This window comes from Doryrhamphus excisus, chromosome 21, assembly GCF_030265055.1.
Source record: "Doryrhamphus excisus isolate RoL2022-K1 chromosome 21, RoL_Dexc_1.0, whole genome shotgun sequence".
NCBI lineage: Eukaryota > Metazoa > Chordata > Actinopteri > Syngnathiformes > Syngnathidae > Doryrhamphus > Doryrhamphus excisus.
Window position 1 is genome coordinate 13,754,205 of NC_080486.1, and position 27,032 is coordinate 13,781,236.

At 46.6% G+C, this 27,032-nt stretch overlaps 3 protein-coding genes and 1 long non-coding RNA gene across 5 annotated transcripts; 1 reads left to right on the forward strand and 3 right to left on the reverse strand.

Annotated features, from left to right (window-relative positions):
* Positions 1-8,020, reverse strand: gyg1b (glycogenin 1b). Of its 2 annotated transcripts, XM_058059891.1 has the most exons (8): positions 7,865-8,020; positions 7,029-7,164; positions 6,781-6,955; positions 6,542-6,704; positions 3,451-3,577; positions 1,641-1,851; positions 1,480-1,548; positions 1-1,342 (listed from the first exon to the last, which is right to left on the reverse strand). In XM_058059891.1, the coding sequence occupies exons 1-8, from the start codon at positions 7,977-7,979 to the stop codon at positions 1,175-1,177; spliced, it is 1,164 nt and encodes a 387-aa protein (XP_057915874.1). In that variant the 5' UTR covers positions 7,980-8,020; the 3' UTR covers positions 1-1,174. The 2 variants fall into 2 exon arrangements, with proteins under 2 accessions (XP_057915874.1, XP_057915875.1); XM_058059892.1 differs by lacking the exon at positions 1,480-1,548 and having other exon boundaries at positions 12-1,342; positions 1,644-1,851; positions 7,865-7,901.
* A 688-nt stretch (positions 8,021-8,708) lies between these two features.
* Positions 8,709-12,322, reverse strand: LOC131108676 (carboxypeptidase B-like). The gene is made up of 11 exons (XM_058059887.1): positions 12,232-12,322; positions 11,781-11,856; positions 11,581-11,705; positions 11,397-11,496; positions 11,085-11,186; positions 10,893-10,997; positions 10,719-10,829; positions 10,553-10,643; positions 10,266-10,468; positions 9,435-9,519; positions 8,709-9,095 (listed from the first exon to the last, which is right to left on the reverse strand). Exons 1-11 carry the CDS (start codon positions 12,294-12,296, stop codon positions 8,908-8,910), a joined length of 1,251 nt encoding a protein of 416 aa, XP_057915870.1. The 5' UTR covers positions 12,297-12,322; the 3' UTR covers positions 8,709-8,907.
* A 133-nt stretch (positions 12,323-12,455) lies between these two features.
* Positions 12,456-18,797, reverse strand: agtr1b (angiotensin II receptor, type 1b). Its single transcript, XM_058059893.1, has 2 exons — positions 18,639-18,797; positions 12,456-14,453 (listed from the first exon to the last, which is right to left on the reverse strand). The coding sequence occupies exon 2, from the start codon at positions 14,312-14,314 to the stop codon at positions 13,223-13,225; it is 1,092 nt and encodes a 363-aa protein (XP_057915876.1). The 5' UTR covers positions 14,315-14,453; positions 18,639-18,797; the 3' UTR covers positions 12,456-13,222.
* On the forward strand, positions 15,687-19,316 carry LOC131108682 (uncharacterized). Its single transcript, XR_009120508.1, has 3 exons — positions 15,687-16,098; positions 16,185-16,468; positions 18,457-19,316. It is a non-coding gene; the product is annotated as an uncharacterized LOC131108682 (long non-coding RNA).
* The last annotated feature ends 7,716 nt before the right edge of the window (positions 19,317-27,032 follow it).

A 27,032-nucleotide genomic window follows, 5' to 3' on the forward strand; every position in this document is an offset into this window, starting at 1 on the left:
TAGACCGGCGAAACCGGAAGTACTGTACTTAAAGGGGAAGGATTTAGCGTCGCGTCGTCTTTGAGGCTAACAAAACAAATGAAAAGAAGTTGCTACATAATGGTACATCTCTGTAAATTGGAATATCTTTTAAGCGTTAATTAATTTGAGTTAGTTAACTCAGAAACTGACACGTAGATTCCATATATGTACGATAAAGGTAATACGTGTATTACATCAAATAGTACCAAATGTAATAATATGTATACATTACATCAAATAGTACCAAAAGTAATACACTGTATATACTACATCAAATAGTACCAAAGGTAATCCGTGTATTACATCAAAGAGTACAAAAGGTAATACGTGTACTACATGAAGTGGTACCAAAGTACCACACGTGTACTACATGAAATAGTGGTGCAAGTTACAATGTGCTTATCCGGTAAAGTAGTTAATGCTACTCTAAGTACTCCAGTAGGTACAATGTACACGGTATAAGATAGTGATGACAAATCATAACTGCTATTTGATTGACACCAAGTGTATTTGTCGTATATTGATCAGTTGTCATGCAAGCAAAAGCTAGTAGAGTTGGTGCTGAGTTGTTGTGTTGTGTTACATCCTGGTCAGGTGGAAGCTGCAAGTGTTGAGCAAAGCAAGCGTAATGCTCTTAAGTCCTAAGGCCTCCATAAGTGCTGTAAACATTCCGCTTTAGTTCAATGGAAGCCATTTCCATTCAAAGGCAACGATATGGTTTTAAAAAGGCAAGTGGAGCGTACAGGCGGATACTAACTACGCCTAAAGTGCAAGACGAGGCGGTAAAGCTCCGATGGAAAGGCCCTTTTTGGCCGTTTCATTCCATACGTGACGGCAGCAAATACTGATGGTGGCCAGTGTTTCCCACAGGACTGCCATCTATTTGTGGTTCTGGGTTGAGGTTTAATTTGCATAACTGGTCATGTCACACGTGCGTGTCATGTTTTGGCTCGATTTGTGATCCCTCCTGCTACATCTTATTCTCTGGCAGCCCAGGTGCATAAGGCCCTTGATGATGCGTGTATGAGCGAGGGACAACAGGAGGTAGTGGCCATCAATCAGATAAAAGAATGCATGGCAAACACTGACGGCGAGCAGGAAGCGTTTCTATTTGCGTTATCTTGCGGCGGTGGATAAATAATATAGCGTGTACTTATTTGAGGAAGGTGTCGAGCTTCCTCTTGATGTTATCAAAGGAGTCCATTCCCATGTAGTCCGCCTGACCTTGCTCCCATTTGTGCTTGCGTTCTTGCGAGGACAACTCCGGTGAGGATAAGTAGAGCGCTTGCGTGAAGGACGCCAGGCTCTCCTCCACTTCCTCCTGAACAAAAAGCAGGGAAAAGTGATGTGAGGGATGCGGGATGGAGACGTCGCACCAAAGAAGAAAGTAGCCCAGCGTGCAGAAGCTCTGACATGAAGACGCAGCAGCAACAAAGACCTCGCAGGTTGTCTCCATACCTGTGTGCTGTCAACAGTAACCATGTGACCGTAGTGGAAGTTTACCGGAAAGACGGGCAAGCCATCCACCACCAGAAATGCATAAGATGACAACCATATTCACGTGACTTGTCTCCAGAAGGGAAGCATGACAACCAACGTGTGGCCGTGTAGCGTTGGTTCACCTCGGCAAGGCACCCCGTGTGGAAGGGCTGGTCTCCGTATTGCTCCTGCAGCATGGGCACCACGCTGCTGGCGTACACGGCCCACCAGTCCAGGAGGAAGGAGGGATGGGCGCCTCCCGCCTGCATCTGTCTGCCCTTGGCGTCCAACGCGTGGCTCCAGGGCTTGGTCTTCCCCAGGAAGTGGACCACCTTGGCGTCTGCGCCGTAGCTGAAATGAGAACGTCAGCGTTCAGTGTGTGGCAGCAACACGTTCATCATTCCCTCCAAAGGAGAACATGTCCTTTGTTCTCCTAGGAGGAGACACCAACACAGACGTCCGATGCCGGTGTCTGTTATGTTTCCAGATGAACATCCTGGTATAAAAAAAAAAGCAAAAACTGAGAAAAAAGAGCAACGAGTGAAGTAGATACCTTTTCCATCTACATTATAGAACAAGGGTGGGCAAACTACGGCCCGGGGGCCACATGCGGCCCACTAAGCGGTTGAATCCGGCCCGCCAGTTGCTTTCTATAGTAATGGTAATAGTTTAATTTCATTTGAACATGCATCAGATTACAATTGAATGCATCACATAATCAGTTCCCAGTTCCACATGTCCAAAAGGAGTAGGAAGAAGCAAAGCTTATTAAATCCTACCCCTCCATCTGGTACTTTTACAATCAGTAACTGTTACATTTGTTCACTTCCTGCTTTCCATAATACAGTTTAAGGTTTTTTTTGTTGTTTTTTTTAATAATGTACCTCGTACAGAAGTGATGTGACTCTACAATGACATAATAATTTGATCACTTCCTGCTTTCCTAATATGGTGTAAGGTTTTTTTTGTCACGTACCGAAGTACAAGGTGATATGACCATACCATGGCATAATGGCTACCATTGTAACTGTCAATATAGTGATTTATTGTATTTATTAGTGATTATTTAGCAAACATCAACTGCTTCTAAATATTTCAAATTTTAACATACAACAGCTGGCAACATAAGTCAAGTCGGCTGTTTGATTCAGAAAAAACAAAACTGTAAAATTAAATTTCGTAATTTGCTGTGGTCTGATAGTGACAGCTGATAGCATGACACTTTTACAGATAAAATTAGACTAATAATTCAATGCGGACTGTCAGAATTATAAGCGTAAAATAGTGTGTATTAAATATATATTCTGCCCCCCGGGACAATTTTGTTAAATCAAAGTGGCCCACGAGTCAAAAAGTTTGCCCACCCCTGTTATAGAACATCATCCTTACGAGCATGCTGGAGCCTATCCCAGCTGTCTATTGTACATCATAGATCCAGCTTTTACTTGGCATATGGCGTGTATTAGTATGTGGGCAGCCCTGATGCACATCTCTGCAGAATTCCAACTAATAGGAGTCAAAGCAAAGGGCAGCGTTTGGCGTTTGGAGTGTAATAAGAAGAGATGTTTCCCTGATGAATGTGAGTGAGGTCTGTGATTGATTGGCGGCAAGGACGGGCGCGAGCACACAATGCCCGGGCCGGGTGCTAAACATAAAAGGTCTTTAAATAAAGCGCTCTATTTGGGGATTTGCTATCAGCTGTTAGCTCGGGGTGAAACCCGAGGCTGGAGGGCGCTGGCATCCCACGGCTCCAAACTTGATGTCAGCATGTGATTACGCGCTCATGTGATCAGCGTCCGCTTACGACTTTACACGTCACGGATGCCTCAGACTCTTGGCTGTAGTACACTTTCCTACCACACCACGGCGTCGTCTCCCTATGCTGCTCTTTTCACGGCCTTCCCCATGCCCCCCCCCACCCCGGGTTTGTGTAGACGTCATGGCACGTACCGCTTGAATGCTGGAAGGTAGGTGTAAATGGCCACGCTGCTGAGGTTGTAGATGAAGGGGAGGTGCTTGGAAATGTCAGCTGTCGCCCAGTGGCTGAAGAAGTCGTTTAGAACGCCTTGGTCACCCCCTGCATGAAAAGCAGACTTTCAATATGTGGAGAATTGTATCCTAAAGAAAGACGTTGCAAAGAGATGAGATCACATAGAGCGTCATGGTACGGTACACATGTATGGCCATCCCAGCCGGAGCGCTTATACACTACAGGAGGACCTCACTTTTCCTCATTTGTTTGCAAATCATGCCAACCTCGTTTTACATGCGGAAAACATTGTGAAAGACTTGGACTGTCAATGCGGAATGCATGCAACGTATTGATGATGCGGCGTTCCCGTACAGAATTCAGTCACGTTTCTCACCCTCTGCATCAAACTGCTGCCACTTGTAAGATACTTCATACAATATTGCAGTGGAACTGGTCCACTTGCCCTGCACTGGTGTTCCATGCAAAGGCGTGCCCAAACAAATTACCTTAGGAAAAAGGAATTCTCATGTAGAATTCCTCTCCATAACGTGGATTTTGCTTTGTAGTTTTGGACCTATGATGGAGATGAAGTGGATTTCCATTATTTCCTGTGGGAAAACATGGCTCCAGTTTGTGTATGTTATGAAGTTAGGCTCCACTCCCTTTTTGTCTTGTGTACCCCCAGAGCCTTCCTGTCATACTGTGAGTACCCCCTCTCTCATACGTGGTCTCCAAAAGTAGAACGTGTGGCACATACGTGTACCCCGCTTAGGAATCACTGATTTATACAATCATGTGACCCATGTATGCAACCATCACTAACCATAAAAGACAGAATTGTATTCATTCCGGAGGTGTGATGGCGTTTGCAGTTGCTGGCCAGAAGTCCCAGTATGTTAGAGTTGACACCCAGCCCCCCACCCCCATGGCAAATATCAAAGATCAATGTGTATCTATGAATAGGCCAGCCATGCCGCAGATGTATTTAAGAGGGCATGTGACAATGATGGATTGTGATGCTTGTATGCGCGGCACGATGCCAGCTAGCAGAGCTAGCAGCGCTAGCAGGGCTAGCGTGTCATCACAATGAGCAAACGTCATCGGGCTGTAGATTGATGATGTTTCTAGCGACGTTCCGCAACCAAGTCCAAACTTCCCAGCCTCTCCTGAGGGGAAGGTTAGCGGTGCAGGTAGCGTGCAGAGCCTTTCTCTGACAAATGACAAATATCAGCCTCCAGTGAAAACAGCCGAGATTGGCGATGAGATTTTGAGCATTCTTCATGCTTTAATTGCCACCACTTTCTTTCATGAGTCATTTTCATCAAAAATAAACACATTTACACTCAAAGCATCTGCTAAACGCCACCGGGGGAGCGTGGCGCACTTTTAAAGATTATAATGACGGCAACGTCTTCCTTTGTTAATTGCCCCTTACTTGGCCCGTTATAGCAGCAATATACTACTTCCTGGAGGGAAATATTCTACAAATAATGCTTGCAAGTCATCAAGCCAGGAAGGTCGTTAGCTTTGGCGTCTTAATTGACTTAGAAAAGTTTGAAGCGCATCATTTCATCCCTCATTTGCTTTATGGCCGTGACACCTAGCGCACTTTAGCACTTCCTTTTCCTCCAAGTATCATCGGTGGATGAAAACAATCATACTTCCACACATGAGCGGCACAACAACTCAAAGGCCGCCATTGAGCAACTCTGCATTAGCACGCCATTCTAAGTCGGGATGTCCCTGCCGATTTAGGGGGGGCTGACCGGCGCCTCGTGCCTGCATATAATAACACAAAGCTGTGTCGTCCTACTTTCCTCCGGCGCTTTTTGTCACTTCCTGTCACACTCTAAGACATCCACTGTCACTTTACACTCCAGGCGAGTAAGGTAGTATTCCACTAGATGGCGCTGTGGTGTGCAAAGATTGTCTTCAGAGGTTGCACTGCTTTTCGGAATCCAAAGATCCCCCCCGCTTTATGCTGAGGTTAAGTCCAGAACCAGCAGCGGGTAAATGACACTGGTCTCTCCCCCCTCGCCATCCTCCTGCTTGCTTGACATGGATGTCCTCACAACAACATTTGCAATAAAAGTTAGCACTGTAGTTATTAGATTTTAAAATGTGTGCTATTTTAACAGTGGTCCATGCTGTACATTTGCACCCGTGTATTCTTTCTACCGACTCAGCATGAATGAGAACAAGAACGAGAGGAAAATCATTGAATCCTGACTCCACTGGAGATGTCCGTATGAATCCGGTTACCATTGCATCCACGCCAGTCAAGAGTTACATTGCTGAAGTCAGAAAGTCCAACCTCCTCCGCGAATGACTTGAGCAGACGGTGCGTGGCGGGCGGGTGTCGTGTGTGTGTGAGGCTCAGCGAAGGCCGGGCCGAGAGGGAAAAGATCAACACGGCTGCTTTGGCGTCATGTTACCCGGAACGTTGTGTCACTCGAGGTGACGCAGAGCACAAATGTTTGCTTGGAGCTGAAAGAAAACATCCCCGGCAGGACTTCCTGTTTTACTCGAATGTATGATCATCAGTATTAGTCATTCCAATACTCTTACACGGTTTACAGTACAATAGTTGATTGATAGTAAAGACTGCATTCTTTGAATGTCCAGCAGGGGGCAGCTGTCTTGTGTAAAGGTAAACAATTTGCTGATGTGTTTGAGCTCGGAATCATTGCAGCCTTCATGTCCACTTTGGATATAATGCTCCTATTTATAGCCGGGCAGTCAGTATGGAAGTAAGCAGGGATGGCTTTGGGGTGCGACTACCTTGGGGCGGATTTCCATTCTCACAGTCTCACTATCTGGAAATTAACATTAATATTTTCTTTCAAAAAAAGCGTCTGCTACTAAACTGCAGGGGGCAGTGTATGGAGAAAACCACGGTACTAAAGTAGAGTGGAAGAAGTTTGCCATTGTTTACTTGACTTCCAACATAGCAATATGTTACCCACTTGAAACTCCCACTATTCAGACTGTAAGCGGCATAAAAGTACTGCATTTTTCCTTCACTGGATTTAAGCGGGCGTCAACAAGATGACGTGCACGTTGGCTCACCGTCAAAGCTGCCGTGTTCCGCGCAGTGCTGAAGCAGTTTGGCGTAGGTCTCCAAAGATGGACGGAAAACAAACACGCCCGAGTTGAAGCAGTCAGGCCAGCCGGGATCAGGAGCAGCTGACAGTTCTTCTCTGTCAAAGAGCTCGTCTATGTTGCAAAGCACCTGGGACGCACACACAGGAGAACATGCTCACACAACTTCCAAGTCATGCAGCGGCGTGAGCTTCTCCCAGGCTCACCAGAGTGTCTGCGTCCATGAAGACACACTTGGAGTAGTGTGTGAGCGTCCAGCAGTGCAGTTTAGTCAAGGTGACGCCCAACTCGGGCCGCTTCATCAAGGCCAGGTGAGCCGCGTCACCGCTGTCCAGCACGTCCACCAGTTTCACCTCATCAAAGATGCTCCTCAGCACCGCCCTGGCGGGGTCACAAAACCATGGAGTCAATGGGCAGACGTCTTACGGCATTGCTGGCAGGGCAGCTTCCTTACTGGCATTGCTCCGACAACTGTGGCCCGATGAGGGCGACCATCTTCTTGGTGGTTTTGTGCTTGCGGAGGGACTGGCCCAAAACCATGGCTCCCTTGGCGTAGTTGTCGTTGGTGGCCAATGTCACAAAAGCCTCGTCTGGAGAGCAAAGACAGGCTAACTCCATGTTTTACTTGGAATGAGTTTGGTCACGCCCCCTTCCTCCACACCCCATTTCCTATTGGTGCATTATTATTATTATTATTATTATTATTATTATTATTATTATTATCATCACTTTTACCAAGTGAAATAATTATGTTCCTTATTCCCACATAAACACAAAGTAGCATTATTGGTATGGTCCTAAAAACTGTTGCTATGTTTTATTGGTCTGTTAAGTTATGACATCATATAGCAACAATAGCTAACAGGCTAATGCCACATACACACTATTTAATCCTCGTAAAAGTCAACATACACAGATATTAATAGTAAATAAACAATCATACTAAACAATTATACTGTTGTTTATAGTAGTTTAGTATATAGTTCTTAGCATAGTCGATCGTTGACTCTTATGATGCTATGTTATCATATTAGCCACGTATGCTAACAATGTTCCCTTAACTCGTGAGAGCTTATGTCTTAAGTGTCCACATGTTTGCTATTTAAGTATTTCAATTTTAACACGTACGTAAAAGCCGTTATTGACTAGATTAGTAGTTTAAAGTTACACCTTTGAAGTTACATACTTTGCTAGCAAAGCGCTAATCTCAGTTCTCGCCGTCGCGCATTATCGCGGTATTTGACGTGTGTCAAAAAGGAGAGGGGGGGGGGGAGTGTTTCTGGAACTTACCTGCCATGACTGAAGAATAAGTCCAAACTACGTTGGACGCGATCACAAGGCAGCTTTGGCGTGGAAAGGAAAGGAAAGGAAAGGAAAGGAGCGACCAAAGTATACTGGGGGGCATTTATAGCAGCGGGACAGCGGTCAGCGTCACATGACACACACACGCCCACCTGCTGCCAACATCCACACACGCACACGCACACGCCCACGCGCACTCTTCAACTATTCACACATTTGCAAGCATGCGGGCCTGTGCGTGTAATGTATGTATTTACGTATATATGAAACATTTCTCTGTGGTAGCGCTTCATATGAGGTACACCCACACAAATGTGATGATAATGTTCATTTTCATTCAGAAACTAGTGCATATTTGTTATGTTAATCTTTATTATGGCTGTACTGTGAATTGCAGTGGTGTCCAACTGCACTGCATCACCCTGAGAGCTGTTCCTAATCATTTGGACACATTCAAACATCAATAAGTATAAGTTCGTGGACGTGACTGTGGACATGTTCATCGCATTCTAAGGTGGAGTCACTGAATGTTTTTGGAAAATAATTTTTTCTACCCCCGTTTGGTAACATGCCTTCTTGCCACCAGCTGTTTTGTGATGCTTTAGCGCCATCGTGTGGACATGAAGCAAGACCATTTACTGCTATAAAGGATAGAAATGATATAAAATGAAAGTAAATAATGATCCAATACTTTGAATTCAGTTGATTTCACGACTAAAAAGTTGATAGTAATTGGGATCATTTACATTTAAGGCATTTTGCGTCGTGCCTCCACGTTTTTTGTTTAGTTTTCGACCAAGCAGCAGACACACAAAGCATGCACTCCTCAACGTGGGGATGGATCATTGATTTTATTGTTCACACTCATCTTGACTTTCTGTCAAGCACAGCAAGCAAACATGGCGGGTGGTGACCGTTTCCATGGATACGGGCTGGAGATGGTGGAGAGGTTGTCGGGGGCCGGAGGGGGGGATGCGTAGAAAGGAGAACCGGTTGGCAGGAAGCCGCGGCTGCTGCTGCTAGCGGGCTATTTAATAGAGGTTGTTCTGCACGTAGGCGGCGATGTACTTGACGGCCAGCATGGTCTCCTCGCACGTGGGCTTGATCTGAGACTCGGGCAGCAGGAAGCCGTAACGACCCGTGTCGCGCAGCTCGAAGGTGAAGGAATATTTCACTCCCAGGTCGTAGGCCCAGTCGTCGGAGCCTCCGGCGGCGGGGTCTGGAAAGGGATGTGCTGATGAGCCAAGTATTTGTTTTGGCATCTGAAATATTCCGGTTGCTATTTCCTAGTGCTGACATTTGGATTTTGGGGAGATTTCTGATGATTATTTTGGTTTTTATTTTTCTGTCCGTCTAATGACTTTTACCACCATTTGGGGGTGGTCTGAGAATGTGACCTCTGTGAATAGTGGTGATCTACTGTAACTCCTCCAAGCAGGTTACTAGAACTAGAGTTACTAGAGTTACTTAGAGTTACTACTTCCTGCCTCAACGTGCCATTTTGCTCCTCTACCCTCCCTTCATGCCAGTACCTGCTTACTGAGACAAATGTACTCACAGATGGTTGTTGCACCGGGTCCACTGGTGTAGCGAGTCCCGTACAGCCTACGAAGAGCAGCCGAAGCTCCCTGAGCGATCTTCATCTACAACGTAGAAAGCCACAGTGATTTGATGAGAAAACACAATTCCACACTTACCAGTCCGTTTTTTTCCAGTCCAAGCGTTGACAAAATAGGTTTGAGGTAAATGTTTTTTATGACATGCAGTGTCGGTTTTAGCTTCTATTGTGCCCTGGATGATGCTTTGGATGATGGGAAAGTCGAATTTCCATGTGACCGTTTCCACTTCATGTGAGCAGTAAATGGGCACCGATACCCCGCCTATAGAGGGCGCCCATCTGACACATGTACTATCAGTAAATGAGCACTGAGCAATAGAATGTGTTCCCCTGCCTGGGGCAGTAGCCCATGTGCCCCATGGCTACAACAAGCACTGATGACCAGGAGGGATCGTATCCTCAGACAAACAGTGAGATGAATCCGCATGAATAAGATCCGTACCACGCTGAAAAGAATCCCACCTATAAGCATGTGTGACAATCATCCGTCGGCATTTTCACGGATATTTCCGCAACAGCCGACAGGAAATGAAATTTAGGCGTGACAAGCACGCACGCTCAGGAAATGAAATTCCTCAGCGAGCTCTGTCTTTTGTTCCTGAGCTCCTTAAAGTGTCGGAGGAGAGGGCAAATTAGGGAATGTGCTGGTGTGAGAGTGCGAGGAGCTGAGGCGCGAGTGTTAGCTTCACAACCCCGGAAACCCCGCCCTCCCGCCGGGAGCCAAAAGGGTGTGATGGCGCTCTTTAGCTGCTGAGGGACGCCAGCACTGACCAGCTCGCTGTGGTGGGCGGCCAGCTCGTAGGTGTAGGAGTAAGGGAAGAGCAGCAGCTGCGAGTACGAGTGGATGGTGATGTAGGCCTTGATGACGGACTTGTTCCTGCGAATGAAGTCGGCAACGTTCTTGACCTCGATCTCCGACTCGGGTTTGTAGCCGCAGAAGGTGTCGCTGCAGGGGTTGCTGGAGGCGCCGATGGCTGCGACAAATACGCCATCGTGTGAACGTTTGTCGCTCAGCCCGAAATGAAATATTCATCAGAAATCATCCTGATCCCACTTACTGCACCAGCCGGCATTCCAGTTCCGGTTGGGATCAGCGCCGACGCAGCTGGATCCAGATCTCCTGGAGCGAGTTTTCCTCCACATCCTGTTCTGAAAGTGAACAACACAAGAAGCACATCGATCGTTCATCTCCACGCGAGCACAGTTTGCGGTCCTGTCACCTACGCTCTTGTGGGTGTAGTCGTAGCCGTCGATGTTGAAGACGGGAAGGACGAAGACGTCCATCTGATTGAGCAGGCTGGTCATCTGGGAATCTTTGCCGTATGTGGACAGAGCCTGAAGGACACGGTTAGCTCATGTTTCTGCTTCTGGAAACGAAAACAGCTGATGGACTCGCACCTCCTTGACAAACCACTGGCAGAAAGCAGGAGAGATCCACTCCCTGGCGTGGATGCCACAGTCCATGAAGATAGCGGGCTTGGTGGAGCTGCTCTTCTTACCGATCTGCGATGATAGCAAAACGTCATTCCCAAACACGGCCAACACCAAAGGTACCAAAATTCCCGCTTCAAGGAAGGAATGCTGGCATACCTTGAGGACGGTCATGGGGCGTCCCTCATAGGTGTTTCCAATCACCTGTTTGCTGATCAGACTTGGGTTGGAGGAGGAAATGGATGAGATCCATGCCTGGACCTGAAACCAAAGGACCGGTACTTTTGGAATAAGAACTTGAACTCTCAAATCAGCTTGGGCCGAGACTTGAATCAGTAGAACCCTCTAGTAGAGGTAATACTTTGGTGTCCTTGACACTTGACTTCTACACTATAAGGGGGTACGTTTTGGACCTGGACCAGGTAGAAACCCTTACGTCGGAGTCCAATGATTAGTTGTAAATCGTCTTACGTCGTTCCAGGTGTTGTACTTGGTGTAGCTGTGGGCTCTGGGAGAAGCCTTGTTGTCCGCTTGGGCGTCGACGGCCTCCTGCAGATCCTCAATCAGGACCCTATTGGAAGATTCGTAAGAGTTCTGAGCCTATGGGTTCCCGAATTGGCGTGACGTTTCAATCTTGGCGAGTCGTTTCACTCACTGGTGCGCCATGTCGCTCTGCAGCAGCGCGGCGTGCACCATGTCCAGGTACATGGCGGGCACGCGGATGTCCACGTCAATGTCGATGGTCACCAGCTCGGCGCTCTCGGGGCTCCAGAAGTCGATCTGCAGGTGGCGCCAGAGACAAACGAGTCCTGGCATTCAGTACCTTCCCACCGTTTGTCTTGCTGGTAGAATTACCTCAATGCTCTTGGCCAGGTTCTTAATCAGCGTCACATGTTCATGAAGCTCAGGTTTCAGACGTAACACCCTCTCTCTTTGGAAGCAAACGTGACAGTGATGATTAGACCGCATAAGATTGACTGCAGATGATTCCACGGAGAATAATTGTAAATGATACCACTGCTATCCTTGTTGGGGGAAAAAAGATCCTAATTTCTCCTGGAGATGTTTCTCCAAGATGACAACTTTGTTCTTCTTCACAGAAAACAACCATAATTTTAGCTGACGGGAGGCTAATTGAACTACATCACAATCCTTTGATGGATGGCAAGCACTTGTCACAGTATGCCGCCATGCTAGCATCAGCTCGCCCAAGCGAAGCTATGATTTGCTCAGCGGGTCTCATATTGTCGCCGCTACACTAAAAATGGAATAGTTCTTTGTGTCTTGACGAGGAAGAAAAATTTACCCCTCAAAGCGAGTGACGTCTGCCACGGCGACGCACAGCAATCCCAGAAGCAGGAAGAACCTCATGTTGGCGAGTGGGGCCGACCTGGCCTCGGCGGGCTTCTTATAACGCCCGCCGTCCGCCAATCACACATGCATGTTATTTTTAGGATGCCGAGTCAATGATTGATGGACGTCAGGGATAAACCTGCAAGGTGAACATTTTTACCATAAAGACACAAGTACTGCACAACACATGACATGATTTATTTCCACGTACTCACAATTTATATTCACAACGTAGACGGTAGAAAACACTATCAACATATTTAAATAGCATAAAGACAACCACCCGCACGGACAATAGTATTTTTATGTACACGACCAGACTTTTAAGAAGTATTTATTAGGCAAACACATTTTCATTACATACAAATACAGTACAAATACCACAACATACCAGCTTCATATACAGTACAGTTACTAGGGGTGTCACCAGGCCAGACAATACATGAGATACTGTGTACGAGACAAGATTTGACTTTATGGAAGAGTACAAAATAAAAATACCAATTAGATTTCAACAAGGTTACACTGCACTCTGTGTGTACGCTCGCGGCCCCGCCTCCACCCGCCAAGACAAAGAGACCGTATGAGTGACGGTTCTTGTTGGAAAACAATGATCAAGTTCATTTTCATCTTTAATCATCGCCGAGAAATCCTGTCCCGTTTCATCCCGCAACATCTGGTGACACCCCAAACAGTTGGAGTTCTGCACAAAGGCTACTTTTTTGGTGCGGAGAGGACAAAACTGGAAAACACGCCACCCATGCAAATGTAGGGTTGTTACATCCGGTGACGCATTTCTTCTGGATATTTCATGGACCCTACAGGACATCACAACAGTCTTAGCGTGCTTCAGTGCTCGGGGTGTTGGGGCGATTCCAACCACGGACTTTCTTCTTCTTCTTCTTCGTTGGCTGCAAACCGGAACGAGCTCCATCCTGTTGGCGCTACTTGCCGTCGGCAGAGGCCTTGCCCTTGGCGGTCAGGCTGAGCGCCTCGGAGGCTCTGAAAGAAAGGGCGCTCATTTTGGAGCTGATGCTGGGGTGAGGCCCCGGAGCGCCGGCGGGCGAGCAGCGCAGCAGGCGCAGCAGGTTCTTGCGAAAGTTCCGTCCCACGAAGCCGTAAACGATGGGGTTGACGCAGCTGTTGAAGTAGGCCAGGCAGATGGTGAAGGGCATGGCGGTGTCGATGATCTCCAGGACGGCGCAGTTCTCCACCAGGATGAGCTGGGTGAGCACCTGGAGGAAGTGGAAGACCTGATGGGGCATCCAGCACAGGAAGAAGGCCAGCACGGCGGCGGCCAGCATGCGCAGCACCTCGTCGTCACGGGAACGGGAGCTTTTCTGGATGTGCCTGGCCGCCAGCAGCGCCCGGCCGATGAAGCAGTAGCAGGTGATGATGATGACGAAGGGCACCAGGAAGCCCAGCAGGCTCTTCATGAGGCTGATGGCCAGCAGGAGCTCCTTCAGCCGCACGCGGTTCTCGGTGGTCGGGTGCAGGACGCCGCACACGGTGGTGTTGGAGTTGGCGATGCGGTGCACGTCTCGCGTGAGCGCCGTGGGCACGCTGAGCACGAAGGCGAACAGCCAGATGACCACGCAGGTGATGCGGGCGTACACCACCGTGCGGAAGCGCCGCGACCTCACCGGGTGCACGATGGCCAGGTAGCGGTCGATGCTGAGCGCCGTGAGGAAGAAGGTGCTGGTGTAGAGGTTGAACATGACCAGGCCCGCGCTGGTCTTGCACAGGAACCCGCCGAAGGGCCAGTGGTAGCCCGTGGCGGCGAAGGTGGCCCACATGGGCAGCGTCACGAGGAAGGTCAGGTCAGACACGGCCAGATTGAGCACAAATATGTTGGCCACCGTCTTCAGCTTCATGTAGCAGTAGATGACGGCCACCACCATGCTGTTCCCCACCATGCCGATGATGAAATTGCATCCGTAGACGATGGGCACCAGCGTGAAGATGAAATTGTGGTTTCCCGACATGCCGCACGTCAGGTTTATCGCCTTGCTCGCCCCCGCCGTGACGTTCTCCATTTTGGCTTTTTCACTGCCAGAGAGCCAGGGCCGTTTAAACAGGGGGCGGGGCTAGGGCTGGGGGGTGGTTGTGGGGGTCCCTGTCTGCAGGGCGCTCGTGGCGACTAATACAGGCCTTGGGCGAGGGCCTCAGCCAGTCCTATAAAGCAAAGACAAGAAAAAAAAAAGCGTCACGAGGCAGCGCCATCATTAGCACCGGCATGGCCCATAAACGCTAATCCACACGAGCGGCCATGAAAGTCTCGCCCTACACAAGCTCATTACCGACCTGCACATTAAAGCCGTCCTGATGCTTTATGCTACCTCGCTAAAATAGGATGCCATGAAAAACAGATGTCGCCCGTTATTCGATATTCCAAAAATGCTCCTCGGGAACATCGTTATTCAGACATTTGCCGCCCGGCTCCTCCTTTTATCGTCTAATGGGCTAATGAAGGGCGACAGTAAAGCCGAGCGGTGTTAATCATGTGGCCCGTCCATCTGGGTGGACTGTAAGTACCCGGAAGGAGAACATTGAGGCCAGCTTGCCTGAGCACGCCATTAAACATGGAAGCTATAGAAGACACGTCACGTTTCACAGCCCGCCTGCGCCGCGATACGTCGGCCCAGCGTGAGAACTTCTAATCAGCACACACCTAAACAAACAAGACAGCGGGGATTCGCCTCGCTGGAAACTTTTGCTCTGTGAGAAAACCAAACCTGCGTGCGGTGGAAAATTGGCCTCGGGCTAGCGCTAGCTTCATTTGTACCGGAGGAAGCGCCAAGAAAACAACAACAAAGTCTCTCTTTTACATGTTTAATGACGCCGTGGGCCTCATTAGTTGGCCCCAAATAATGGATGCGGCTCGCACTAAACTATTCATAAAGCCGCTTGTCACTAATTGTGGGGAATTACGGCTGACAAATTATGAACGAAAGCGTTTACAAAGTCTTGAAATCATTTGTAACAATATTTTTGTCTGCAATATATATTGTGTTGTCATGCAGATATTTTTAACACGAGAAAAAATGGAGTACTGTTCTTAGACGTGAGCTAAGCTGGGTGTCGCCACCAGATGGCGCCCTTGCTTCACGATGCTGTTCCCCTTCCGGCGGCTCAATACAATCATGTCTAAAATAATAATAATAATAATAATAATAGCAAGCACTACTAAGCGCTCATTTATCTGTACAATAATAAGAATGAAAAATATATATTTTTAATGACTAAAATTAATACAAAATACTAAAAATATGTATATACACCCACAATACCATAATAGTGGCATAGAATATGAATATATGTAAATAATGTATGGAGGATATGTAAAGATATATGCAAATACATATGCAATTTAATTTGTAATTTAATAAATATTTTCTATATAATCCTGTATGTATAATAGAAGAAAAAAAGAAAGCAAAGCAATAAGGTACTATCCATTAAATTTAAAAACCATAATAATTTTCATCTTTGTCACTAATCTAATGAAGACTTGTAACGACTTGTGTGTGCACCAAGTGTGCACCTTTAGGAGACCAGGCCAGCCTGCATTCCATCTCCTCAGTCTGCACCTTCCCCACCGGTGGTGAGAAATCAAACCCGTCGGTGCGTTGAGGAAACGAGACTATCAGTTGCAGATGTGGGATCGTTGCGTGTGGACGCCCGGGGGCCGCCAAAGGCAACACAACCACCGCCTATCTTCCTGCACAGGCGGCGCGGCGGAGGCGCACGCACGTGTTTTCCATGCTTAACGGCCTCCTTGTGCTGGCGTGGACTGTATCACGGCTGGCCACCTCATTAGGTACACCAGATAATGGCCGAACACGTGCAAATATACTAATAAACATACGTCACATGAATGCCTCTTTTCTCTTTGTGTGTTAGCAGGATTACACAAACACGAGTGGACTGATTTCCAAGACCAGACTTTGGAGGGTGAGGAACCCGTTCTAAGGAAGACCGCATTCCATGCAGATAAGTTCTTTACCACATGCTTTCCTTCTGCTTTTGGTGCATTCATGCTAACGTTCAACCTTTACCATTCACAAGCATTATTGTTTGTTCTATTTAGATATTTTGTTCCTGGAGGATTTATGAAGAATAAGAAGAGGTAGTAGGAGGGATCAGTCGATGAAGCTGACCTGGCGGTGGATCATACCGTGCAACATGAGGTGCACATTTGTAAAATCACGCATCAAGTCAAACGTCGTGTTCTGTTGTTAAAATAAATGATGCCAATTAGGCGATGACACGCGCTCCACTCAGCGCCACAGATAGATGACAGTCCTGAGGGAAACCGTGCGTCTTTATCACCTGATGCGGGGAAATGCCTGCGCGGAGAGCGCCTCCACAGACGCTAACAAGGCAGCAGAGGGGGGGGGGGGCAGGCGTGGAAGTGGGCGATTTAGCCGCTGAAGATGCACATTAGCACGTTGCGGCATGAGCGCCTGGAAGGCAGGAAGGCAAACACGACTTCCAAGCTGCATCCTCGCTGCTTACAGTCAACAAAGCAAGGCAGCAGGAAGTTGGAGGTCATTTTTGTGGCCGAATGCCGCGCCTCCATTTATAGCCTCTTTTTAAGGTAATTCAAAACAACCTCCTTCCTCCCGGGATCATGGGAAGGTCCTGGAACGTGGCGTGGAGTTAAATCGGTAAATAAAAAAACAGACTTCCCGTCAACACAGATATGTCAACATCCCCCACCCTAGCCACTCCGCTACCCGTCTAGCTGGCCGCACATGGACACGAGCGCAATGTGGACTTGATGGAGTTAATGATTTATACCAGGCCATTATCACCTCGGCTTCATCTTACCTGCGACTCTTTACGACACTTTTAAAAGCTACCTAAACACATCCACTTTCACCCGGGAAAAAAAAGGTCATTTTACGTGTCAAAAAGCTTCTCAATGCTGGGAAGAAACGTGGCCGGTGAATAGACCGCGTTTGTACAATGATGCTGACTGACGCCTAAAAGCCTCTCCGCCTCACCCGGTCAACATCCATGGACTTCCTCCATACAGCGTGGTACGTGTATGGAAGAGGAGCAGTCATGGATGTGCTCCATCTGCTCCCAAAACAACCTGTCTGACAACCTTCTAGTCCACCTGACCCTTGACTTGACTTTTTGATGACAATTTCAACTCAACCTCAAACATTGCGTGAACCAAACTCGTCGGTTTGCTCGTGTATCATCTTCCCGACTGGAGCCCGACTCAAACTTTGCTTCTTGTTGAGGGAGCATCATTTTCTTAATTGGGTCTGACTGCTAAATAACCTGCCATGGGGCCAAAGGAAGTTGCCACGCCACCTTTAGAGGAAGAAGAAATGCAGGGAGCCAAAAGGGCTAAAGGTGGTAACTCAACGAAAAATCACAAACGATGGAAGTCGGTGGGGAGCCCCGCCTCTTTCCTCTCCTTGCCGTCTACCGTACGCCGCACAAGAGTTTTATTTATTTATCATTATTTTCTATAAATGAGGCATTGCCACCATGTGTGAAATACACCATGTTTGCTATGTTTTATGAAGACAAATGGCAGCAGTATTACAGTATTACAGTATTAGAGTATTGGAGTATTAGTGTACTCATGGCTCTACGGGAGGAAGAATAATGTGAAGAACAAAATACAATTTTGGTTTCCATGAAAGTGAAGCAAAGTACCAATAAAACAATCATGAGTCATGGGTACACGGGGCCAACATACACAATACACATGATGAATATTTGAGTACATCCTCTCTGCGGGTGGATTTTTTCTTGAAATGTAAAATACAAATATTTATTTAAAAGCAGAAAGTAGTCCTACTGGGAGTAGCGTGTGTGTTACTACTACTAACACATTCCACCTTCAACTTTCCAGCCTGTGTTAGTCTTCTTTGGGACGGGAGCGTCTGCTTGGACCGTAAACATTCGCTGGTGACCGTGGAAGGACGGGACTACACGCTGGCTTTGTATGCGGGACAGCCTCGACGCCGCCTGGTTTCTTTTATTTCCGTTCTTATTTAGCGCTCTTATTCTGTCAAATGTCAATCACAATCTCAGTCTTAGCAAGTGATGGAAGTCCATCACAACGTTTGTTTTAAGAAGCTCCACAAAAAGGTTTTAGTGCTCTTAACCTGTACTTCTTAGGGAATTCACTCCCTGCATTTCGTCTTTTCAGGCAGGCTGAATTGGTTTTACAAGCTCCAGTCTCATCCCCGTGCCCCCGTTTCCTTCTCCTGCCCCCCCACTTCCACACGGACTACTTGGACAAACGGCAACAACAGGTGGCAAAGAGCAAAGCGGTCTGGAAGTTTCCGCTCAAGCTTTGGGAAAAGTCAGAAGGAAGAAGCTGATTTGTACCTGAAGGCTGCCGATGCTGCCAGACTCCCACCAGAGAGAGACCGCCGCCGTCTGCCGCCGACCCACTGCCTCCGCTTGGACTTGACTGGTGGAGCGAGACCAGCAGGAATACCATCCCTCGCACACTGACACCCCCCCCCCCCCTCGCACATGCAGAAAGCGATGACTGATTTTGACTGGAAGTACACACACATTGTGCTGGCCCATCTCTGCACACACACACACACACACACACACACACACACACAAATAAACACACCATCTTTCACAATAGCACCTCTCCACCCCCTCAGCACCTCGCTCCCCCCCGGTCCTGCCCCTCCGCTCGCCTTTAATCACTCACTTTCACTCTTTTGGACCTGTTGCAACATTCTTACTCTTTACACGTTAAAGCTACACTATGTAACCTTTGCACTTTAAAGCTACACTATGTAACCTTTACACGTTAAAGCTACACTATGTAACCTTTGCACTTTAAAGCTACACTATGTAACCTTTACACTTTAAAGCTACACTATGTAACCTTTACACCTTAAAGCTACACTATGTAACCTTTACACTTTAAAGCTACACTATGTAACCTTTACACTTTAAAGCTACACTATGTAACCTTTACACCTTAAAGCTACACTATGTAACCTTTACACTTTAAAGCTACACTATGTAACCTTTACACGTTAAAGCTACACTATGTAACCTTTGCACTTTAAAGCTACACTATGTAACCTTTACACGTTAAAGCTACACTATGTAACCTTTGCACTTTAAAGCTACACTATGTAACCTTTACACTTTAAAGTTACACTATGTAACCTTTACACGTTAAAGCTACACTATGTAACCTTTACACGTTAAAGCTACACTATGTAACCTTTGCACTTTAAAGCTACACTATGTAACTTTTACACTTTAAAGCTACACTATGTAACCTTTACACTTTAAAGCTACACTATGTAACCTGTACACGTTAAAGCTACACTATGTAACCTTTACACTTTAAAGCTACACTATGTAACCTTTACACTTTAAAGCTACACTATGTAACCCTTACACGTTAAAGCTACAAAGCTACACTATGTAACCTTTACACTTTAAAGCTACACTATGTAACCTTTGCACGTTAAAGCTACACTATGTAACCTTTACACTTTAAAGCTACACTATGTAACCCTTACACGTTAAAGCTACACTATGTAACCTTTACACTTTTAAAGCTACACTATGTAACCTTTACACTTTAAAGCTACACTATGTAACCTTTACACCTTAAAGCTACACTATGTAACCTTTACACTTTAAAGCTACAGTATGTAAGCCTTACATGTTAAAGCTACACTATGTAACCTTTACACTTTAAAGCTACAGTATGTAACCCTTACACGTTAAAGCTACACTATGTAACCTTTACAAAGACCAAAATGTCTCTTATTTTCTCTCACTTTACATTTTTCTAAAAAAGTCCCCATCGTTCCACAGACGTGTTTCATCCGAGAGGAGACTGAGGGCCGACACAGCAAAGCAGAGACTGTGGAGTCGACCACCGCAACGTCCAGAGCTAAGCTAACGTTAGCGTGCGTGCTCATTGTTGGGCTTTCCGGTTGGCTGGGCTGGACCAATCAGCACCCAGCTGTGGATTACGTCACCCACACGCTATCTGCTCGGCAAACCTGGAACCCTGGCTGACCCGGGTACCCTGGAGTACCTGCTTTTTGGTGCCCTGGTGTACCTGCTTTTTGGTACCCTGGAGTACCTGCTTTTTGGTACCCTGGTGTACCTGCTTTTTGGTACCCTAGAGTACCTGCTTTTTGGTACCCTGGTGTCCTGCTTTTGCCGTCAAGTGGAGTTAGTACTGTGGCTTTTCAGTTTATCCCTACCGCTGCTTTAAATTGTCTCCCACTTCTCTTAATGTGCACTTGTGCACATCTTTCATTAACGCCTCCCCCCCCCACATGTATGGTGATGCCCGGTGTCAACACTCTGTATTAATAGCCGACATCGGCTCGCCCTGGATGGGCTGTGAAGGGGCGGAGCTTGAGGGAGCTGGCCTATTGCTGTTTTTTCCTGTCCTGTTGCCGACGCTTCCGGACCACGTTTCCCTTTTTTACACAATGCTTCAGCTGTCAATCATTTGTCAGACTTCTCTCAGACAAATGGCGACTATTGTTTCCGTATTCTCGCACATTTATTCTTTTTGTGTACAAAAAGTTCATTTGTAATAATTTGTTTTACCATGCCCAATGATGCTAATCAGACAATGATGTCACCACAGATAGATGGCAGTCCTCACCCCCCCTCTCTTGCCCCGGCCGCGTGAAGGACGGATCTTGATGGATGAGGTGGCGAGGCCGTCATGGCCGTCACCTGAAGCCGGCCGCCGGAGTTAAAGACAAACGAGGAAAAGAAAGTAAAAACAAACAACGGGAGTCCGGCTGGGTGACTTTCGGGCGCTCAGGTGTGACCGAGTCATTCGAGAGCGTCCTGGTTGACAAAGCCAAGAACCAGAACGGGTCGGAATGTGTCAAAAGGCAACAAGTGCAGAGGTTGGAGACGTGACGATGCGTCGCCACCGCCGTGATCACCAACCCGCCATCGGCCTCCCGTGCTATCGCTCGCTAGCGACAGCGTGCATGTCGCCCCAGAGAGCGCTCAGGAAGCACGCTGTGTGTGCATCGCCAAGAAAACAAACACTTCTCAGCGCCGACAGGATGTTGTTGCACAAGCACTTACAAATCAATGCTATGGAAGTCACATTCTGCCCATCAACCACCATCCTTATGGGCGTTCTAAATATATCAAAACAGCTAAAGAGGCAGCTAATAATCTATTCTGCCTATAAAGCCTTCTGAAAAAAACCCCAGAAAGCAACAAGGCTCCGTTTCCAAGCGACAGTGACATTGTATTATTGACATTGTTACAGCCAAGAACTATGCTAGCAGCTAGCTAGCTAGCTAGCTTTAGCACACACTGACTGGCTCCCAATGCCTCAGGCCACTAGCCAAAGTCTAGGTTTAGCCTTCCTTTCTATGTCGCTACGTGACACCAATGCACCCAGGAAGGGCGTTATACTACAATACTCCAAGTATAACATGTTAGCATGAATGTACCTGGTACTACATGCTCACAGCGTGGATAGAAAACCTTGTTGGAGCTTTCTGGGGGTGTTTGAATAGGGGGGAATAGGTACATCCCATTCGGTGCATTCATTACCTGCTTCTTTTTACCTGTTTTTATATCTTTATAATACACAGAAAAGATGAACAAGTCAAAAAATAAAGTGTAGTTAGCTAATTATCGGGCTGATGTGAGGGCATCCTGATAAAAATGGCTGAGAACTGATATTTTTTAAAAAAACGCAGCATTTGAAAAGTGCAAAAGGTTCACCAGAACCTCTGTGGTGGGACGCCGGCTGCTCGGAGCATTGGTCCGACTACAGTGCACCTTGCTGGGCCACTGCAGGCACCTTGGTATCCTTGGCATCAAATCCTCATTTCTTACAGTCCTTCAAGCCTGAAAACTACACGCTTATGTAAATAGGAAAAGCAGATATCAAAAAGTTATGATGAACTTCTTTGTTGTGCTAAGAAATAAGAGGGGGGGGTGAGGTTCCACAGGAAGTGTTCTGCTTTGCATGGTTGATCGAGCGAGGCCATCCAGAGGACAGGGCTTGACCTCCATCGCCGCTGTAGCCGTGTTCTCGCTAATCACATCACTGTCCGCGTCGGGCAGCGTACACACTTAAGCTGAGGTTGGATGAATCCTTGATTACCGGCAGGAGGGGGGGGGGGGGGGGGGGGGTGTGATGCTTTCGTTAAATGCCAAGCCATCCTTCTGTCGGGCAGCTGCTGCAGGAAAAACAATCCTCTGTGAACACCTCATCTCATGTCAACATGGATGACAAAAACATAAAAACATGCGCTCAGGTGATGCGGCTTGTTGTTCCTCACAAAGCTGAGATGATGAGATGATGCAACATGCATGAGAACATTCAACATGTGGTCCTCATTAGTTGCTGATACGCAAGGAGATATTCTTACTCTTTCATATCCTCATCATTCACCCTGCTGTGATGTTTTATTGATGAGTATTTCATATTGTTGGCTCATGTGTCGTTATGAAACATCCATATTTGATACTGGAGCTACGGTTTGGCTGCGTACGTCATCATCATCACCATCATCATTATTATTGTTATTATGAGAAGCATGATACCGCCACAGGTGGAAGTCGTTGAAATAGTTTGTACTTTTCCACACCCCGGGGTCGCTCAGGATTAATGAGACAGGAAAGAAAAAACTAAACAAATCCACCAATCTGTTTGCAGTTATTTTGATTGACATATTCAACTTTCACCTACATCGATGTAAAAAGTCATACAAATCACTATGGAACCTACTATACTGTATTATTATTATTAATATCACCAAGAACACCATATAACAACATGATTTGTGACATACTGTAAGTAGGCAGGCTAAGGATGTGCCACAAATCAAACGTACCCCTTCACCCCACCCACTGCGCATGTCCGTAGCGGCCAGGTTGCCGAAATAAAGTGGCAGCAAGTGCGCGCGCGCGCTCCTTTGAGCCATGCCTGCTGACCGGAAGTCGCTTCCTGCCGCGACTCACCTGCGCTGAAAACTTGCTGCAAAGTTCCCCAAATGAACGCCTAGCAGCGGCCGTCGCCCGAAGGTAGGACCGCTGCTTGTTTTGCTAGCGCCTGCTTGTGTTCTTGGTGCGTTTGCTAGTTTGCTGCTTTGTGTCGTAATGTCGCTTTGCCTTGATTGGGGCCTGCTGGCACCTGTCAGCCTGACGTCAGGGCTGTTTAGAAAGCGCGGGGTTGACGCCTCCGATAGCAGTTTGTGGTTTCTCATGGCGTCGTTGTTGAGTGGTTTCAATCGTTGTTGTTATCCTTGTTTTTGGCATAAGGGTCCTACTATTAGAGTCTTTTTCTACAGTGTTGCTTCCATTTTGTGGTGCTGCCCAGCCTAGTCGGGTCTAAGTCCTAGTCTAGCTCAACCCTGCATTGGTATGGTGGCCTGGGAGGCCCAAGCTTGTTGTGCACTGATGTTTTTGCTGCTGATGGCTTGCTGCTGTCACTTTGAAAATGCTGAAAAGTGTCATTGATGCGCTTGTTTGTTTGAAATGCTGTTGCTTTGGTTTTGTGGAACATTCCTCCTTTTACAGCTCCACTGGCAACGTTTTCCGAAGTGCCCTTCCGACCCCGTGGACATGCTGACAAGGTGAGTAACAACGTTATCCACATGTGACTGTAAATGTACGCTGAACGCCACGGGGGAACGCTCAATGTTTTAATACGCACCCCCCCCCCCTTTCCTGCTGCAGCAACAACGTGTAAATGTTAGCAGCTTTCAGGCCGCCGTCATGTTTATTGATGCTTTAATGTTCCGTATGAAAGCAAGATTAAAATCAGTTTTTATTTGAAAAAAATACCTTCAAACACAAGCAGGTCTTTTTCAACAAAAATACCTTCAATGACACGTGCAAAATGAATTTCAGAGCGCAAGAAATGTCAAAAATCAATATTCCAAGTCACTACATTCAATAAATCAATACATAAAGTTATGAATATTTGATTATTATACACTAAAACAAAATTACTTGATATTTGTATGTGCTAATCAATCAAAATATTAGTATAAATAAACAAGACTTTAGGCTATCGGACAATTACAGTGAATATTTTAATGTTATTTTTGTTTCGTGTCATACTTTTGGCTCCCGGGCCGGCAGTTGAGCAACATGGTTCATATTGATCATCTTCAATGTTGTTGTTCTTTGTTGTTTGATATCATCACTGATGCCCTGCTTAGTTGACCACTTGGCCTCAAGAGCTTTTTCCTAACGGCTCCCTCTAGTGGCAGGAGAGTGGACAGTACAGCTAGATGAATGGTGTCGTGTAGGACATCAAACCGTGGGACGGCAATGAGAACGAGACTATTGAAACGTGTGTGTGTGTATTTCATAGTACCTTTTTACCGTTTTTGCCCACCCTAGCAAACAATGTGCAGCGGTCATCCCGCCGCCTCAGTGTCGCACTAAAGGCCGTCCCCCCCTCGGGTGCCGTCGAGGCTCAGAAAACACGAGTAGCGTGACTGGTGCTTTGTTGGCGTCGCCGCCTTGCTAGCGTGACACAACCTGCACGGCCCCGAGGTTCTGCCGCCGCCGCCGCCGCTAAGATGCGTTGATGGACATGTTGGCCTTTGACGCCTCGTTGACTCCAACTCGTCGTGGAAAGACTGTGACCTTGACAGGTGTAAAAAGCCGAGATATTCCAAAGAGCCCAAACAGGAAGCGGGCCGAGATGCTTGAGGGGGGGGGGGGCTCGTGGTGGGAAGAGCATGAAGGGGGCCTCTAAAGTCACATTGTTTAGTTCTGGCCTCCCCGAGCTTGCTTTTTTTAAACACAAAGGGATGGGAAAGCAGCCAGGGGGGAATTCCTCTTTATTACATCTCTGACTTACTGTCCTCGGCCCCCCCGCGGGGGGGCGGCACCAGCAGGGGGGACATTTCACAGGAAATGGTTCCATGCTGTTGTCACCTCCATTCACTCTGGTGCACGGAGACACTTTGCTCTTATGAAAGACGTTTGTCATTCTCTGATACAGATGACTCCTGTTGCGGGGCTGTCCAAAGGGAGGCTGGAGGGCCACTTGTGGACGCCTGGTGTTTTTTTTATTGGCTTGCAGCACATTCTAAAACTACAATTGCAAGAAAAACACGCGTGATCATTAAGGGAAGTGGGAAGTGACTTTCCCAAGCAGGGAGAAGAAGGTACCGATTGGAATCATGAAGTTGGTGATGGCCATGAACTGGTGGAGTTCCATTGTTCCTCCTTTGCCATCCCACCAGAACAGCGCCTCCGCTGGTTGCAGCCCAGTACTGCACACCAGCCCCAGCAAAAGTACAATGTGTGTTTTTAGCTGTGGGATGTATCCCAGCATCTTGTGGCCTCTTCCTCTCAGGCTCTCGACGCTGTGGGGGACGGGGGGCGGGTGGGGGCTGCTAAGTCAATATCCCGGGGGCCCCTCCGCAGCATGTAAACAGGCTTGTCCTCGGGGACGAGGGCGACTCGCGCCGTGCTGGCGATGTCATGTCAGGCGTTTATCATCTCGTGCAGGGACTCGCTTGGCAGGCGACTTGGGAAACGTTTGTCTTTGACGAGCTCAGCAACTTTATACACGTTAGCTGACGTTAGCTTAGCATGTTTCCACTTTAATAACGTTTCCTTCTCCTCCGTTGTTGTTCTTCTCTCTGGACGGGCTCTGACCCGCAGGCTAGCATCACTGCCCCCTGCAGGCCACACATGAACTACATGGAAACATCTGCAGTCATTCTACAAGCATAAAGTCCAAACACTCCAACAATATTTGATGAGGAAAAATAACCTCTTTTTCGTAGTCATCAAGTTGAAATATTCGAGAAAATTCTACATGTGGGAATATCAGGAAAAACTTATGTTGGAATAAATGAAATAAAGTCAAAATATTATGGGAAGGAAATATAAATAGAATAAATATTTGGAATAGAAACAGCATACATGTATGGAGGACCAAAACTGCCAAAATAATAAATAAATAAATAAAAGTGAAAATCAAAACAAAAATGAAAAAAAAATTAAATACAAAAAAATAAATATAAATGGAAATAAAAACAAAAATAAAAAAATATATACATATATATATATACTATATATAATATATACTGCACCGTAGAATGGTGGAGATCAACCAATAGGCGAACAGTTCAACCCAAGACACACTTAGGACCGCCCCCTCATTTGAATAGTTTTTCCTTGCTGACATTGTCTGCAGCATGAAATAAATACATATGAGAGCAGAGTGCTTTTATTTATTTATTGATATGTAATTCTATTTATATATTTATTTTTGTATTTATTTCTACATTTATTTTTGTATTTATTTTTAATTTTTGAATCTTGTTTTTTATTTTTGTATTTATTTTTGCTTTTATTTATTTATGTATATATTTTTTATTTTTGTTTTTATTTCCATTTATATTTATTTTTTGTATTTAATTTTTTTTGTCATTTTTGTTTTTATTTTCACTTTTATTTATTTATTATTTTGGCAGTTTTGGTCCTCCATATACATGATCATACAAAAAAAAGAACTTCTTTATAAAATACCAAGTGGAAGACGTTGGTGGAAGTGGAAGACGTGGACACGCCCATGGCGCTCCCCCGCCCCCTGTATGCCGAGATGAGAGGCATGGACATATACAGTACGCGGGTTCCACGGTACTTAAAAAATAATTTTTAACCGTCTTTGAAACGGGGGTCAGCTTCCAAATCATCAGGGGATCAAACATGAGAGCCTGGCAGGAAATGACCTTCCACGAAGCTGCTGTTGTATGT

Coding starts and splice junctions, on each gene's coding strand:
- gyg1b (XM_058059891.1), bottom strand. CDS start 7,979: ATGCCCCCCAGTATACTTTGGTCGCTCCTTTCCTTTCCTTTCCTTTCC. Junction 6,956..7,028: donor CAGTTGTCGGAGCAATGCCA/GTAAGGAAGCTG, acceptor TGACCCCGCCAG/GGCGGTGCTGAGGAGCATCT. Junction 6,705..6,780: donor TCATGGACGCAGACACTCTG/GTGAGCCTGGGA, acceptor TGTGCGTCCCAG/GTGCTTTGCAACATAGACGA.
- LOC131108676 (XM_058059887.1), bottom strand. CDS start 12,296: ATGAGGTTCTTCCTGCTTCTGGGATTGCTGTGCGTCGCCGTGGCAGAC. Junction 11,706..11,780: donor ACCTGGCCAAGAGCATTGAG/GTAATTCTACCA, acceptor CGCCACCTGCAG/ATCGACTTCTGGAGCCCCGA. Junction 9,096..9,434: donor ACCCGGTGCAACAACCATCT/GTGAGTACATTT, acceptor ATCCCTTTCCAG/ACCCCGCCGCCGGAGGCTCC.
- agtr1b (XM_058059893.1), bottom strand. CDS start 14,314: ATGGAGAACGTCACGGCGGGGGCGAGCAAGGCGATAAACCTGACGTGC.